The sequence below is a fragment of the Geotrypetes seraphini genome, chromosome 19 (assembly GCF_902459505.1).
Source record: "Geotrypetes seraphini chromosome 19, aGeoSer1.1, whole genome shotgun sequence".
Taxonomy (NCBI): Eukaryota; Metazoa; Chordata; class Amphibia; order Gymnophiona; family Dermophiidae; genus Geotrypetes; species Geotrypetes seraphini.
The window spans coordinates 18,959,401-18,977,713 of record NC_047102.1 but is presented as its reverse complement, the minus strand read 5'-3'; the positions used below and the strand labels follow the sequence as shown (position 1 = coordinate 18,977,713).

At 40.0% G+C, this 18,313-nt stretch overlaps 1 protein-coding gene across 3 annotated transcripts in view; it reads right to left on the bottom strand.

Moving 5' to 3' along the window:
• SCUBE2 (signal peptide, CUB domain and EGF like domain containing 2) overlaps window positions 1-18,313 on the bottom strand; it is a 128,422-nt gene that overhangs the window by 26,056 nt on the left and 84,053 nt on the right. For 2 of the 3 annotated variants that reach the window (XM_033927874.1, XM_033927875.1), the window contains 7 exons: window positions 17,898-18,020; window positions 15,889-16,005; window positions 13,917-14,003; window positions 13,507-13,611; window positions 10,258-10,413; window positions 9,683-9,886; window positions 1,913-2,083 (listed from right to left, as the gene is read on the bottom strand). In XM_033927874.1, the coding sequence (XP_033783765.1) occupies window positions 1,913-2,083; window positions 9,683-9,886; window positions 10,258-10,413; window positions 13,507-13,611; window positions 13,917-14,003; window positions 15,889-16,005; window positions 17,898-18,020 (963 nt within the window). The remainder of the gene's footprint in view (window positions 1-1,912; window positions 2,084-9,682; window positions 9,887-10,257; window positions 10,414-13,506; window positions 13,612-13,916; window positions 14,004-15,888; window positions 16,006-17,897; window positions 18,021-18,313) is intronic. The other variant, XM_033927876.1, reaches the window with a different exon arrangement.

The window sequence follows — 18,313 nt, the reverse complement described above, 5'->3', positions numbered from 1 at the left end:
GGGGTTTGGTTTTTCTGAAAACTTCACTTTTTCCCTAAAAACAGGGAAACAGTTAAGTTTCCAGTATAATGAGGGGGGTTACAATCTCCCAAACCCCCCACAACGCCGCCACGATCTGTATTAAGTAAAGTGGGGGGGGGGGTCCCCAACAAAAACCCCCATTGGAGCCCCTAAAAACACTCTTTTTCTTCGGCGCGTGCTTCCGTCTTGCGCTCAGTTGTTGGCGCGCGCCTTTGTCTTCGGTGGTTTTGTTTATGAACCCTAGCAATGTGTACTACATTCATCCTATTTACTCTCATCCTAGATAATTCTAGTTACACTTATCCTAATTTATTTTAGTTCCATTTACTATCTTAATCATATCTTAAACATATCTGGAAAGATCTACCACTTGCATACATGTCATGTACCCCTACCGTGTTCATAGTTGGGGAGGGGGGGAAGGGAAGTCAGCTATTTCCCTCTATGTTGCTTCCTCCCTAGCCTGGTGCAGATCATCCTGGTGCCTAACCTTGGGTCAACCAAGAAAAACTGGAACTATATTCCCACGAATGAGGTACCAAATCAAATGAGAGGAGATAGGTCAATAAACATCCAGCTGAGGGTTTGCTGAAAAAACAGACTCTACACAAATGGATGGATTCTTCAAGAAAATCTTGATTAACGCGTATCGATTGGAACGACATAATAAAGACTTTCTTGAAAATGCCATCCATTTGTTCAGAGTCAGTTTTTCAGCATACCTTCAGCTGGATGTTTATAGACTTATCCCTACTCTTTTGATTTGCCATTTATTGAATCTATGAGTAACCCTATGTGCTTTATTTACCTACTATAAAGCTGTTAACACATACCCTTTGCATAAGTAAACTAAACCTTAAGTTTATATACTGCATCCTCTCCATAATTATGGAGCTCGGCGCGGTTTACAAGAGCTTAATGTTAGGAAGGAACAGCATAATGGGGTTGGAGGTTGGGTATAGGGGGAAGAGAGCCTTACATTTTTATGAATAGCCTAGTCTTCAGGTGCTTTCGGAATAACAAAACCGTTACATAACATAATATAACATAAAGGGGTCCTATTACTAAGGCGCGTTAGCCATTTTAGCGCGTGCAAAATATTAGCGTGCGCTAAACGCTAACGCGTTCATAGTCTATCATGGATGCGTTAGCGTTTAGTGCGCGCTATTTAGAGTGCGCTAAAACGGCTAGCGTACCTTAGTAATAGGACCCCAAAATGTCATTTGTATACCTCAGTACCTTGCAGGTCTATGCGGTTAACAAAGAAAACTGAACATTTACAGTGAAGTACAGTACTCCCCCAATATTCGCGGGGGTTCCATTCCAGGAACACCCCCCCCCCCTGCGAATGCTGAAAAAACCGCAAATATGGTTTTTAGCAGGGGAGATAGGAGAGGGCAGCCGGAGCACCTGCGAGTGAAGGAAATCACTTGCCGTATGCTCCGACCGCCTCTTCCTGTACTAAAGTCGGGTCTTACCAATCAGGAGCTGCATGTCAAAGCAGCTCCTGATTGGTGAGGCCTGACTTTAGTACAGGAAGAGGCGATTGGAGCATACCACGAGTGATTTCCTTCACTCACTGGCGCTCCGGCTGCCTTCTCCTGCCTGGTCATTCGCGGTTGGAAAATACCGCGAAAGACCGGGACCACAAATTTGCGGGGGAGCAATGTACAAAAATCGGCCATCCAAAAACTTTACCTACAAGTAAGCTTTCAACAGTTTCCTAAAATGTAAATAAGAAGTGGATAAAGTTGCTGTAAGAGAGACTCAAGTTTCATCTCATGCAAACACAGAACTGACATGAAGTCCCCCATTCAAATACCACTGGTGGGATCATGTGATTTCGTTTCCAACCCCCAAACCCGCCTTGGGTAAGACAGTCCAAGCTTACCGCCACATTCTGAAATGTTCCGAGCACCTATAGTCTTTGGAGCTGCGTGGTTTTCGGGAATCGGGCAAGTCTCACATGTTATCTGCCCTTCCTCATCTTGGTACGTTCCACTGGGGCATAAAATGCACCGTCCCTGCTCACCACTGTAGTATGTTCCAACACTGCAACTGACTAATAAAAGAAAATCAACTTTGAAATACATTCTACTATGGCAACAATCTCCCAGGTTACTACTACTAATTATTTTTGTAGCATTACTAGGCATTGGCAATGTTGTACACATTAAGGGCCTGATTCTGTATAGGACGCCAATCGCGTGTCAATTACGCAGCGCCGTCTTATTCAGAATTAGGTCTGCACTCCTGGACATAGAGCATTTTGGACCCCTGTTAGGTTACAGAAATTAGATAGTTCAAAGTCTAATAGATGCTGGCACTGTCATCTCGAAGCTGGGACTATGGAGAGTGTGGCGCAGTGGTTAAAAGCTACAGCCTCAGCACCCTGAAGTTGTGGGTTCAAACCCACGCAGCTCCTTGTGACCCTGGGCCAGTCACTTAATCCCCCCATTGCCCCAGGTACATTAGACAGATTGTGAGTATGCCGGGACAGACAGGGAAAATGCTTGAGTACCTGAATAAATTCATGTAAACCGTTCTGAGCTCCCCTGGGAGAACGGTAAAGAAAATTGAATGAATAAAATAAATAAATACTTACATTTTGGAGGTCCATATGGGATCAAGTGAACAACATATTGGAAAATCCAGTGGCATTAACGTATGACACCATTTTATTTGGTACATTGATGAGAGCTAAAAGCCAAATATCTAATCGAAATAACAAACTTCTATTTATAATGACAGGGGTTTCCATACAGCTCATTTTAAGGAATTGGAAGAATTGGGATCGATTAAGTTACAATTTTTGGTGGGAATCTCTGTTACATTTTTAAAATGGAACATTTTATGGCCATACAGCAAGAAAGTTTATGGATTTCTGGGAGCCATTGGCTAAATTTTGTAAGAAAGAATAATTGATTTTATTTTATAGACTTGTAAACATACACATCCAGGGGGGGTTGGGGGTGGGGGTGGGGGAAGGGAGTTGCATTGGAACTTGATTCAGGGTATATATGGAAAGTTTCTTGTGGGTTTTATTTTATTTGAGTATTGGGTGGGGAAAAATTTAATTGCATATTAATGTCTGAAAGTTTATTGTGATATTTTGGGCTCCTTTTCGAAGGCGCGTTAGCGGTTTAACGCGCACTAAACCGCCAGCCGCTACCGCCTCCTCTTGAGCAGGCGGTAGTTTTTCGGCTAGTGCGGAGGTTAGCGCATGATGAAAAGTCACGCGTTTTAAAGCTGCTAATGCGCCTTCGTAAAAGGAGCCCTTACTTGTTGCACAATTGTAATTTGAAAATCTAATTAAAAAAAAAAAACACCAAAAGAAGCTGAAAGGCAACACAGTTATATTTCAGGTGATTTTCTGTAGCCATCTAGCCAGAAAAGATGAAACTTTTCTAAGTCTAACCAGCTAGAATAAAGCCAGTTACCCCTGTTTTGAAGTGGCAGTTTAATGTTGAAAATGAGCATTAACCAGCCAAACTCCCAGCGACAGTAAATTTGCAAAGCCACAACACTAAGGGCCCTCGTTAAGCACCAGTAGGCACAGTAATTGAGGCCACTTAGCAAAGTCTAACTAAAATCTGTGCCTAACCTAAATTACATTAATTAGCTTAAATGGCATGGTAATTGTGCTACTGAAGATAACTGAATAATTAATTTTAAAAAACAAAAAGTTAGGTATGGAATTCGATGTGGCACCTAGCGATGACCACATGGAAGCGCCTTTTGACAACTAACTCTGGAGTTAGGCGCCAATCGCCCAATTAAATTTTTTTTTCAATTATGAGCTTATTAAATCTCATAATTGAAGCCAATATACTAATTAAATTTGGCGCCTATCTTTAGATTCCATTTATAGAATTTCCCTCTAAATTCCTAACTCCATTGTTAGGTAACAAAATAGCTTTGAAACTCTACTACTATGATATTAGAATGGAGGAACAGCCTAATGGTTAATCCTTCTGCCACTGGTGTTCTTAGAAACCTTGAGAAAACCACTTCACTTTCCTTGGCCTCACGTACAACATTTATTGGAGAATACATTTTAAATGTGTGAGCATAATTTTGTATGGGATTTTTCCCCCCTCTCGTCTCTATTTTGCCATCGAATTCCAGAAGTGCCCACAAATATAAACTCAGCTTTCCTTCCTTAAAGGATATCAAAACTACAGCTAATTTCCATCGCTCCTTCACTTTTTTATTCACAAAGATTTAGAATGAGCTCCCATCTGAAATTAGACTTTCTTTTTTAATTAGCAACATTTTGTAAAAAGTTTAAAACTCATCTGTAAACCGAGTCAAGCCCTCCCTCTAAGAGGGATGAATCGATACAGCTCTCCCTCCAGATTCGCGGTTTCCCTACTCGCGAATTCGATTATTCGTGATTTCTTTTTTTCAGGCTGCCCGAACCTCCCCGGACCTTACCTGGTGGTCTAGAAGTGACGCGGGGCAGGAGCGATCTTCCTATGCTCCTGCCCCTTGCAGAGCTGTCATCAAAATGACTGCTGCGAGTTCCCGTTGTACTCTCGAGATTACAACGGGAACTCACGGCAGCCATTTTGATGTCGGCTCTGCAGGGTGCAGGAGCAAAGGAAGATCGCTCCTGCCTTGCGTCACCGCTAGATCACCAGGTAAGGTCCAGGGATGCAGGAGGGAGACGGGGGTGGGTCAGAGCCGGGCCAAAAATTTGTTTGCGATTTTTCCCTATTCGCGGGCCGGCTCTACACCTAACCCCTGCAAATTCGGAGGGAGAGCTGTATATAAAACCAAAGGATTGGATTAAATTGGAGGAATTGAGGTGTGGCCTAGTGGTTAGGGCTTCAACCTCAGCACCCTGAGGTTGCAGGTTCAATCCCACTGCTGTTTCCTGTGACCCTGGGCAAGTCACTTAACACTTCATTGCCCCAGGTACGTTAGTTGGATTGTGAGCCCACCAGGACAGATAGGGAGTAATATTTGAGTATCTGAATGTAAACCACTTAGGCTATAAGTGGTCTATAAATAATAAAATAAAAAATAATACCTAGCTTACTTGTACGTAAGTAAGCTTGAATTTGGTTTTATAATAAAGAGGGAATTCAATCCAATGCAAGAAAAAAAACTGTATTCTGGCATTTATCTTTGCTATTACTTAGGTACATTTATAAGGCATATATTATCTCAGATAAGATCCTAAAAAAGTCTTCCAGGGCATTAGGATATCATCATGTGGATGTACTTTCTGTTCCATGTATGATATAAACTTGGAACTGTTGTAACTTTCTGGTTTATTTATTCCGACGTGTTTATGACATCGGTTTCTGACTTGTAACATTCTGCTCCATTTATGATATAAACTTTGAACTATTGTAACTTTATATTGTATTTATTCTGATGTTTTTATAACGCAGATTTCTGACGTATAATGTTCTGCTTTATTTATGATACAAGCTTTGAGCTGGTATTAACTTTCGCTTCTATTTATTCTGGTGTCGTAGATTTCTGGCCAATTGTAACATGCTTTGAACTCTCTAGCTCAGACATGGGCAACTCCGGTCCTCGAGGGCCGGAATCCAATCGGGTTTTCAGGATTTCCCCAATGAATATGCATGAGATTTATTTGCTTACATTGCTTTCAATGCATATTCATTGGGGAAATCCTGAAATCCCGACTGGATTCCGGCCCTCGAGGACCAGAGTTGCCCATGTCTGCTCTAGCTAGAAAGCTGAGGAATAAATTATGTTGATATTGATTTCATCAATAAATCAAAGGAGAGAGATGATATAGCTAATGACCTCTATATTAGTTTATTTGTTGATACTGATTTGCCAGACTTTGAACAACCAGATCAACTGTACTGTACCTAGTTGCCTCTCCCCACCCTACAATGGGCCCCTATCACGGAATACAGACCTAGGAAAAGGGAATCGATTTAGATAACGTCTACATTAAGGGCCTCTTCTATTAATCTACGCCAGCAGTTTTTAGCGCAGAGAGCCGCGCTGCTCCCGACGCTCATAGATTTCCTATGAGCGTCGGGAGCAGCGTGGGCCATTCAACGCAGCTCTCTGCGCTAAAAACTGCTGGCGCAGTTTAATAGACGAGGGGGTAAGACTTATCTTTTCTGATTACTTCTCTTAGTGCAGCTTGTCTGTATCTTGCCTTGTTACCATTTTTTTTTTGTATATTAAAATCAATTCAAAATTTTGAACTGAAATAAAAACTTATAGACTAGCTCAATACAGAGTGGTTGAGAGATTTTCAGGTTACAACTCTAAACGTTTCAGCTTAGAAGGAGCCTTAAAGAGAAACAATATTTTTATTTATTTAAAAAGAAACTAAAAGTGTGATAACGGCAGATGTTTAAGAGATAAAATGGGGAACTATCTTGAACAGTGTCAGATGCCCCATCGCAAAGATTTCAGCAAATTCTAAATGTCAGCATGTTACTTGCAGAGTGATCATTCCATCTTATTCTTTTATAGGTTTTCCAAAAATGACATCAAAACCTCTTCTGTTTTTCTAGAAAGCTGCTTGTTTTTGCTTCAGACAGACAAAGGGACCAGTAGCCTCCAGTAGACTTCATTTTCATAGCCGGAGCCTTTGTCCTCAATGACCATTAAAAACCCATTCCTGAACCTCTTGCAGCTGTTTTTTTTTTTAAACAAAATACTGTGGAAGCTTTTCTGATGCAAAAGAGAGGCCCAACAGGATGCCAGGATTAATGATCACAAAGACATTTTAAAGGCTCTTCCCCTCCTTTCAACAATTTAGTCTTTGAGTATTTGATGCCGCAGACAAACACTCGGCCTCCTTAGTTCGCTAAGAAGATGAACCTAATAACAGGGGTCAATGTTCCACCATCTAACCATTTTTTAAGGCTCAGGGCTTGACTTTAAGGGAAACCACAAACAGCTGATGCAAATTAAGTGCCGGGGCATCCTTGAAGTTATAACAGGTCACAGACTTCGGTCTAAAGGATTTATGTCCTAAAATATTATTGTGAAATCAGCAGGTTAAGCAGCAGGAACACTCAAAGAATTTATTTGGCATGTCAGCTCTTTGAAAATAAATAAAGAGGAATGAGAGAGAAAAAGAGATTTGCAATGGATGGAGAACTGGCTTTTTGTGTTACTTTGTTGAAGCACACACACAAATTGGAACAAATGAAAAAGCAGACATTAGTTTAAACAACTTTGTGATTCTTTAAAAAATGTAGGCCCCATGCCATGTCTGCTCCATTTTGCGGTTGAACTGCCTCTGCTGTCCTTAATTTAAGGCAAGGATACCCTGCAGCTGCCATTATCAGCCACTGCTAGAGGGTTCCACCAAAGGGACAAGCCACAAGGTAAGCTTGTCTGTGTTTGTGACTGTCAGCAAAGATGTCCGGTTCATAATTAAGACCCCCCTTGACCATCTGCCTGTCCAAGCCTCCAAGCAAGTACCTTGGCAGGCCCATCTTTGGAACATCTTGACACCGGGTTTCATGGGTAGCAGCTGTAAAGATCTATGCTAGGGGTATGTGTCAACTCTTTCAGACTATATTAAAGGACCAGGAACTGCCCAGGGATCTTCAAACCATCACTGAGTAATGTAACTTCAAGTGGTACCAATCCGCATTAATCCCGGCAAATTGTTGATAAGCCACTGTTTTTTTTCTTTTCTCGTTTTTATACTTGTTTTGTACTTATTTTGCTTAAATTCAATTTAATTTATAGCCGTATCTTCATAATCTTATCATTCCATCAATAAATGGTACGTAGCTTCATTGAATGCTCATCCCCTGACTGCCGACGCGATTCGCATGCCATTCTCAAGGCGGGGGAGTGCATAACATTTTAAAACTAACTCGTCACTGATGCCGCTGTTCTTGGGTTAACAGTCCGACAGGCCCCCTTCCCTTGTTTAAAAGCAGACTGAAAACTCAGTTTTTTTATATAGCCTTCAATCCATAACCCTATTTCCCACTGCCCTCCAACCCAGTCAGCAGATTAACCATTCCCCTTAACTGTATCCATAACATCCTGTTTGTCTGTCTTCTCTGTTTAGATTGTAAGCTCTTTTGAGCAGGGACTGTCTTCTTTGTGACTCTGTCTGATAGCACTATAGAAATAATTCATAGTAGTAGTAGTAGTGTGAAGAGTTTCAGTCTGTGGGAAGCAGAACTGAGATTGTGATGTCATAATGCCTCATTTCACAAATAAGAGCCAACCTCATCAGTGATGTCACAATGGCTTGATAGTCCTCTTCTTCCCTCTGCTCTTCAACCCAGCCAACTGATTAACCGTTCCCCTTAACTGTATCCATGACACCCTGTTTGGACAGTTTTTCACTTTCTGTATGTTGCTCTGCTTTCAGCTGTGTATAGCTGAAATTATCAGAGACAATTAAGGAACGATTTATAAACTATAAAGAGTTTTACCTCGTGCATAATTGTGATTTAGATTCTAAAGTATCAGCTGCAAGAGACAAGATTTTGGTGTAGTCCTCTAGGCTTTTTTGCAGAGGGGGGAATCAATATCCATCTTGTGCCTTAAGTGTCCGGTGGTCACATCCACAACCGCCGTCAGCTCTCACCTCCTCCAGCAGCACATCACACAAGCGCTTTCCTGCGTTTGTACGCGATTGTCCTCTCCACTCCACCTCACAATCGCATGCAGATGCAGGAAAGCACTTGTGTGAGGTTACAGCAGTGAGGAAGGCAACGTTACAGAACAATGGTAACATACCGAGGGCCTCTAAATAGTACCTGGTGGGCCGCATGCGGCCCGTGAGCCACAAGTTTGAGACAACTGTTCTATAACATAACAGAGATGTCTCTACCTCACTCTGTCCTAGGTCACATCCCAGCAACTATTCAACTCTACCATGCAGGTTTTAAGGTTGTGCTTAAGGATGTCTTTGAATCTGAGGCGTGGTCTGTCCTTTGATCCGTGCTCATTTTCAGTTGGCTATCCTTATGGCACGGCCTGCTAATTAAACTGAGGTTTCACTGCCATTTCTTCCCACTAACAGACTGGCACCTTTCAAGGACTTCTCTGCTGGAGATCCTATCTTGCACCTTATATTGAGACGGAGCTCTAAGAGTACTCTGAAATACTTGACCTGTCTGTGGTATGGCATCCAAGATTTGCAACGATACAGCACGGTAGCAGTGAGACATGGAGGGGCATTTTCGATAGGACTTACAAGTCTGAGGCAAAAAGAAAAACAGAGGCCGATACCATAGACTAGAACAGGTGTAGGCAACCGACAGGTTTAAACAAGGAAGTGTAATGGATGACGGTGATTTAACAATGTTCACATTTGGACATCTGATTGGTGGACATAAGTCACGTGATCTGAAAGTCTAATAAAATGCCCGAAACCATGTTTGAATTGCTCAATAGGGCACATACAAAACTCAAGGTGGACCAGATTTATTCACTTACACTGATCAAGGTAAATGTATTATTTTTCATTTTTACACAATTGTGAAACTGAAATTCAGAAGACACACGTTTAGATTATTATATTGATAATTGATCGAACTGATGATTATACACTCAAGCATGACATAATGTTTTTTTATCCACCATATAAGATGATCCATCTTAACATATCTGAACCTGCCTGAAGCCCAAAATAAGAAAAGAGAAGATCAGTTACCAGGTGCTGCTTTTTGCTTACCACATCTGCCGTCCACTCGCATTTGGCCAGTGTTGCATGAGTCCTGAGGATCTGCTAGCTTGGGAATTCTTCTCGCTACGTGATAGTCCATTCCTGATAGGCGGGCTTGAAACTGTTCGCGGTTAATTGCCTTCCTCAGTGCTCTAATTGTTTTGCGGAGCCTCTTTTCTGTTTTTTTCCGAGCACAGCTCAAATCACACGTTTCTAAATCCAACCCCCGTTCCCCCCAAAAAAACAAAAAGACAAGTACCACATCAGAAACCAGAAAAGGTATTGTGAAATATTTCCTAATGCAAACTGTGCCATCAGTTTGGTGTTTTATGGTTGTTTGCTTTTTTTATCAAGGACATCAGCAGACACAGTATAATTAAACAGAAGGGCAAATTTTTTTAAGGGCAGTATATGACTAATCTAATGGGGCCAAGCAAATTCATCAAAGTTCTTAAACCAATCTGTGAAGTTTCAAAACAGGAGATACTTTTGTTCGCATGACAGATGGAAAGCGAGAGATAGAAGGATGAGAACTGAGTTGCGGGAAGCTTTGATTGCACCAAAGGGGTGTTTTGCAAACCAACCTGTCACCTCCTTTAGGTTAATTTCAAGTTCAAATTCTGCAGTAATAGTAATCTCTCGAGCTGTTGCTTTTCTTCCCTGGGCTCCATGGACTTTCTTCCTGGAGCAGCACGTGAGGTTTACAAAATGGAAATGCTCAACCGCTGGTTTTGGTTTTTCTGTACAAAAACAGACAAAGACCACAAAGAGCAAAGGGTTCTCCATCAAGATCTCCACCATGTGTCAAGTCAAGGAGAGGCAACTCTGGTCCTCAAGTGCCAGAAGTAATGCGTGCAGATTTATCTCATACATATTTATTGTGGATATCCTGAAAACCTGACCTACCTGTGGTTACTTGACTGGAGTTGCCTATCCCTGTGCCAGGCACTGGTAATTGACCATGCCATTAAAACCCCATTAAAAACTAATTATTTTTTTTTATTTTTTTATTTTTTACTGTTTTGGTGAAATTGTTTAATGCATTTTACTTTATAACATTTTATTGAAGAAATGCAATAGATACATAATAATATAACACAGTAAAATAGTCATTACATTTAAATTGACCATATTAACTTCTAATAAATGTTTATCATTCCTTCAAAATAAATTTTTTAAAACAAGACTTATTCATATATTTTGTTTAGAATTATAGGAGTTTGTTTGAGCACAATTAATTTATAACATTTTTTAACTCAATTAAACAATGTTTTGCCATGAATTCAACTGCAAAGAACATCCTCCTACATCACATTTTTCATTTGCATAAACATTTTATCATTCCTTCAACATATATTTTAATATATCTAAACTATTTTTCCCTATATCCCCTTTTATTACTTCATATATATATATATATCAAAATCATTCAAATTTCCCTCCCTACCCTAGAATGAAAGGTGACATAAAACATCAAATAATTAATATAAAAAAAGAAAAAAAAAATTTTTTTATATCTAATATAAAGTATTAAGAATCGAACTTCTTGCTTTCGAGGATAATTTTTGTATATAAGGATCCCAGATTTTTAAAAATAATCGTGTTCTTTTAGGAAATTTACGAACCTCAAAAACCTCAAATAAAATTAAACGATTATTTTAATTGATCATTTGGGTTGCACGCAGAATACCGCACGGCGTCTAGCAACACCTAAGTCAGAGCACCCTCCAATGCCTAACGATGCCTACCTGAAAAGTAAGTATGTTTAGGGGTGGAGAATAGGTGTGGTTGACTTAGGCATTTCTAGGCATCTGAAGTAGGTGCTGGGAAATTAGGCTAGGTAAAACCTGGCCTAATATACCACCACCTACCTCGAGAATGCCTAGTGGTGCCTAAGTCAGCTAGGTGTGATTCTATAAATGGCGCCACATGGTTGATTGAAAACTGCATCGACTGAGGTCTGCAGGTTAGGCACCATTTATAGATTGAGGCCTACAGTGTTTTATTGAGAAAAGACCCGACTTGGTCAAGTTTCGGCAATAGCCTGCGTCAGTGGTCATCAATAGAAAATATAATAAGCACCGTGAAAAGCAAAATCTTCCTACACATAAAGTAATAGCATTCGTGTTGGAGGGAATCCAAGCCTAATTTAGGTGTGAGGATTTGCACCACATTTCAGTTGGTGTAAGTGGCTGTACTTAACGCTAGGTGTGGTTCTTGGCACTAAGTGCTTTTCTGTAAACCAAGCCTAACTTTGAGCGCTGTTTATAGAGGTTTTTGTTGGCACCATATATAAAATCTAGTACTTAATATGGCAAAAATAGATGAATGCAGGATATTGTACATTAGTTCTACCATTAGGAACCGTTGATGAATTGCTCCCTAACTGGTTTGCATGCACTTAATGCAGGAGAACTTAGTGCCCCCTAAACAGGAGGTGGTAAATGCACCCACATTCTTCTTCTTCTTTTATTTTTTTTTAGTTGCTGTGCACGAATGCTCACATTGGCATATTGCCTGAAAAACAAAAATCATAGCAAGATGGCCCTTTCATGGCTGCGGTAGAAATGAGTTTAGCCACGGAAAAGTCCAGCGATTCCTTCTGCTAAGCCTATATTCCATCACAGCCTTGTAAAAGGACTCCATAGTGCACTGGAACGAAAAGCTATGTCTATGGACACCACTTAAATCAAAAATAAAAGCAGGGATGATGCAAGTGACTCCTGCTGGTCTTGTAAACGGTCGGTAGGGGCTTTAATACATACGAGGGAAATTCTGTAAACGGAGTCTAAAAAGATAGGTGCCTATCGCTTGTCAATTGCACTAAGGGACCTATTACAGAATTGTGCCTAACTTCAAACTTAGACGCCTGTAATGTAGGCCAGAGTTTTAAAGGCCTACATTATAGCCACCTACGTCTTTTAGAGAATTGCGCTTAGCACCGCCTAAGTCCTTCTCCACCCCTAAACATGCCTACTTTGGAGTCAGGTGCTGCTAGGCAATCGCACCTAAGAAGATAGGCCCCTATTATCCAATTAATTTTTATTTTTAGAAACATGATAGCAGATAAAGGCCAAATGGCCCATCCAAAGCATCCACTATCTCCTTCTCTCCCTAAGAGATTCCACGTGCCTGTCCCACGCTTTCTTGAATTTACTAATTAAGCTAGGCACCTCTCTTTAGGCGCCTCTTATAGAATTTCTCCCATGGTGTATGAATGCCCTAATTTACAAGTCTACTGGAAGGATGAATGGCCGTGGTGGAGAGTCACAGACATCTTGTGTGTTGATGCTCCATTGTCTGTTAGGGCAATTATTTGGAAGTCTGTGATTCTTCCTGCTGCTATTCCAAAAGCTATTAAATGTCTTTTTGACGTTCTAAAGGTTATTGTAAACCACTGGAGGAGCAATTGTGATGTCCAAGTCTATTTGTGGTGGCATTGGATCTGCCTATTTAGGAAGTATGAGAAAATACTTTCTGAAGGAGTTCACACAAGGTGGTGTACAGCAAATTGAAGTGGGAGTTACTGGATCGTTATGTATTAAATGATTCTCGAGATGATTTTTTTGAATTTATAGCTAGTTTATTGTGTTTGGTTATTATCTTATTTGGTACGGTTTTGCATTTAATACAATAAAACATTTTAAGCAGCAGAACCAAAAGCTATAGTCATCAGAGAAAGAACACAGAGTTAAGAAACCAGCAAGTAAATAGTGTGGAGACTATAATGTATAAAGTTAGAGGATATTATGCAAAATGTTATGCTATTTTCATCCTTGCAGAACTCGTATTATCGATACTGAATGGATTGGATGAGATACATGGACTCCTACCTGACATCATTTCATGCAACTCTTCCTTAATCTTCACAGAACTCTTCAAGTTGCATTTCCCGTCATTAAACCGGAAGGTTGCGTTGGCTTTAACAGTCAAAATATCTTCACAAAGAAAACAGGGACATATCAGCTTTTGAGTCAGACATAATACCAAACGCATTGCACATTCCTCAGAGTGGTAGAATGAGCCTGCGCTTTGGTAGGTGGTAATTCCTGCATTCAACAGCTAGCACAATTAGTAAATAGGAGTGTTACCCCCTCCATAGACTAACATGCACGCGTTAGCGTTTAGCGTGCGCTAAATTGATTAGCACAAGCTAATCGGTTAACGCACCTTAGTAAAAGAGGGCCTTAATGCTGTGCAAATACTAGTGAAGCCACGTAGGAATGGTGTATATTGTAATTACCCAAGAAGGTTGATTCATTGGCTTTATGTTGCTTGTTCCTGAACTGAGAAGAGGAGCCACAGGTTAAGGTGTAGGCATCTTGTAGCCCTGACAGAGCACATAGGAAAAAAGTCAATACAGAAACATAGAGCATTATCCTACATATAAACACTCATTGAATTTTTAATATTATGAAGTTGAGTTTCAAAAGAGGAGCCAACAAAGTGATGGCCAAAAGAAGACTACAGGACAACCAACGAGTCCAAAATGTAGTTAGAAAGACAATTATTGCTAATCACATATGCTCAGCACGCAAGTGACCCAACAGGGCCGTGTTTCAACTTATAATTCCTGCGTCAAGCATCTCCTGCAGTATACCAGTAGTACACAGAGATACAAAGTAAGAGCTGGCTTTTCTGATTGTCAAATTTGGTTAATTGTCAAATTCTTGTAGAGCATCGATGCCTTCAAGCATAAGCATAGTGTCTTTCAAAGTCACTTTACAAGACATATATGATAAATTTGGATTCCTTGGCTGTCCATCACCGTCGTTGCTCCTCAGGTTCTCTTCTGCAGAGATAATCCTCCTTTCTTCTTTTAACAAACATGCTCTAGCAAGGATAATAACAATGTCGATTATTGGTCTGACCAGCCCTTGTCTGTGGCATTAAAATCCTACAAAATAATAGTATTCTCAAATTCTAGGCTAGATGTCAAGATGGCTTCCCATCCAAAATATAGTAATACTGTTGATAAGAGTAATCTGCCAGGTTTAAGCCACCACCTCACAATGCAGTAAAAAAATAAAAGGTGGAAAAAAAAGCTCCAGATTTATAAGACAGTGATAAAAAGAACATGCCGTCCATACATCATCATAAGTACAAACAAAGGCATATAAAAACTCCAGCCTTTTTCCTTATTGAGTTAAATCTGCAGTATGAGCAAGTCAGTGTACTAATACAGCTGAAAAAAACTTATCTGGAATGATTCAGTGGACTTCTCTCTTCATATACCAGGTCTCCAAGCAATCCCCAACTGGGCCAGGAATCTGCATCATACACTCAATCACTGAGTTGGTCACATACTGCATCACCGCAATAGGTTTCAGTGCCACCATCATCTTAAGCTCTCAGTAGCCCTGCCATAGTGACTCTGAATTTTATAAAAGGATTATAAAGAGCCTTCCTAAGGAGATTTTCCATATGGCCCTGACCTACCCCCAACACCAGGAGCTTCTCTAAGCAAAAGTTTGTGAACTGTAATGAATATAAACTTACATACCCATGATCCATCTAGCCCACTATCCTGTTTCCACTGTGGCCAATCCAACTCACAAGTGCCTGGCAGAAACCCAAATAGTAGCAACATTCCAGAGCTGAGATTGTGATGTCATAATGCCTCATTCCAGTGATGTCACAATGCCTTGACTGTTCTATAATTGGCTCACATAAGAACATACGAATAGCCCTACTGGGTCAGACCAATGGTCCATCTAGTCTGGTATCCAGGTCACAAGTACCTGGCAAAAACCTATATAGTATGCCTATATACCAAGATTGAAATTATGTAAAAGAAGGGTCTAGTATTTATGGACTATTTTTACAATAAAATAATATAACAAACCAGCCAAGAGTGAAGGTGTCAAAGAAAAAACAGTGGAGAAACTGAAAGTTCTTATTAAAAGGACAAATGGTAAAAAAAGACCCGCAATGGCCATGTTTCAGCTTCACATCTGCATCATGGGTCATAAACGACTCAAAGTCAAAAAAATATACACATTGGATATGGGTACCATATACAGATTAATAATTGTCAAAACACAGCACGATACAAAAAAAGTGTAACAGCCTCAAATAAGCAAGAAAGCCCTGCAATAATGAGAAAAGGCAAAACCAAGAAAATAACATGCCAGAGTTTTGGCTCGGAAGCAAAAATTGGTAAGAACTTTCTGGGAATTCAACTCAACATATTTATACTGCACGGATTTACTTACCAGAAATGAAATGGATATTGAACTGGCAGCTTAAGAAGCACCTATCACCTCCATCACTCTTAAAGCACTGCAGTAAGACTTTGGGAGTTATATTATCTGGCAGGAACCTCTCTACTTCTAAATGGGATAAAACACAAAGACTCATGGGAAAAGAACATTAGTTATAAGTTCACTAACAGTAGATATAAATGCAGTCACATGGCATATCATTTACCTTGCCCCAAACTGCATTCCAGGCTGGCTTTATGAAATGGTTTTTGGTCTCTGGATGCAAACCAAGTGATCTAATTAAAAAACAGTGGCCCACTAGTCATGTCAATATCATCTAAAACATTTTATTTCAACATTTTTTTTTTCCATTTTCATTTGCAGGAAGCTCTTTCACAACTACGGTAAGGCTGTTTGGGCAAGATTTACTAAAATGCATGGATTTAATTAACGCACACAGTGTATCTGGTATGCCTTAGGTATCTGGGCCAATCAGGGCTTTGGCCCCTACCTGGTGCATCCCAGGATGCACCAGGAAGGAGAAGGCCTACCATTTTGAAGAGGCGGGCCTGCTGGCAAGAGGGAGTGGACATCCCCGACAGCTTTCTCAGTGGAGCCTATTTACGAACTAAGAGGGTCATTTACTAACAGCAGGCACTAATACAGTAGTCTCCAATGTTGACTCAAACAGTTGACTGAAATGCTCATCACACCCACTTGATATAGTAACTGCAAACATTCGCTTAAATATCTTACTCTGGTGTTTCAATTATAGAATTTTCTACTGTTGCCAATCGAAAATTAAGCGAGTTCTTAGAATCAATATTAGTATTAATTTTTAATGTTTAATAGCCAGTCTGAACAAGCAGACCAAGATGGTTTACAAAATTAGTAGTGTATTCATTATTGAGAAAATGGTAGGATGTCAATAGTTCCATATAGTAGGGAATGATTAGGATTCATAAGAATTCAATCCATTTCTTTTGTTTTCCTTTAAATACGTAGTAGAAAAGCAGCATGTCTCCCCAATATTGTGGGCTTGAAAAGGATTGTTTGTGTTATATTTGTATTTAAAAAATTTGTATGAGAATACCTTTTTCTTTGATATCATTTGATATTGTTAAACATTAACTTCATAATTAAAAAAAAAAAACAAAAACCCCCAAAATTAGTAGTGTATGTAAGCTTAAAATCTTATGGTGGCCCTCAGAGCTTTCTCATATTCACACTGCGGCCCTTTACATGCAAAAAAAAGTTAGAGACCACTGTATTAATTGCATTAGTGCATGCTATCTCCTGCAAGGCCCATGGAATAAAACGAGTCCTGCAGCAGACAGTGTGCCCTAACCTTTAGTAAACAACCCCCTAATGTTTCTTGAAGTACGTATAGCCTTTTGAGTTACTTTTGAGGTCTGTCTCATCTCACAGATACTAGAAGACTTTCAAAAGGAATGGGGCAATTAGCAGTCCCTGACAAACATACATCCCATTGGAATTAAAATATAAATACCACCAGCATAATTCATGTAGGTAAGCAGAAAAGAAATGAGAAGAACAAACCTAGAAGGGATAAAGCACAGAAAAGGAAAGCACCAAATATCCACAAAGTATCTCCTGTTTTTCACCTATATCGACAACGGGCCATTAGGGCCTCTATTGAAAGACAAGAAGAATGTTATCAAAGAAATGGTGCAGGTTTGGTTACAGGGATTGTTTTGCTGTGAGAGAGAGATGGGTTTGGGGTCTACATGGGGGGAGTGGAATTCAGAGGGGTTACGGAGGGGGAAAGACTAACAAAAATATGAGGTTCAGAATTGCTTTGTATATTGTTACAGGATTGGAAAGTGGTCCAGTTTGATGCTCTGTTGGCTAAAATTTATATAGTTGCCTTGTTTACTACCAAAAAAAACCCCTCCTTTCAATAATAAAACAAAACAAAAAAGAAATGGTGCAGGCTTCTTTACTGAAAGCTAGATTTTTTTGAGCTTACACATATGACATATAACACGTCTACACCTTACCAATACAATCCTTTTTATTCCAGTGTAGCTTGTAGTTCGAAAGGCACTGGCACTCATAATCCCCCAACGTGTTCACACAAGTGTGCTCACAGCCTCCATTGTTGATGCTACATTCATCAATATCTAAGAAACACCAAATTATGTACATTTTACAAGAATGCATCCTATGCATTGAATACTTTTTTTGTCACAAGTATTGTGCATGAATGCTACTGGAGCAACAGCACCAGAAAGCGATGTCCTCCATTAAAGAACATAGTTTTGTAACCTGGCACTTTCTCAACAATATTAGTTGTATGGTTAACTGAATCCATGTAGAAACTGAGTTGTCCTTTCAAGAACAAGTTAGAGACATCCTGATAAGGCACCTTGGAAACATTTCGCATCAATTTGTCTGTTATTTCACGTGGGTCATA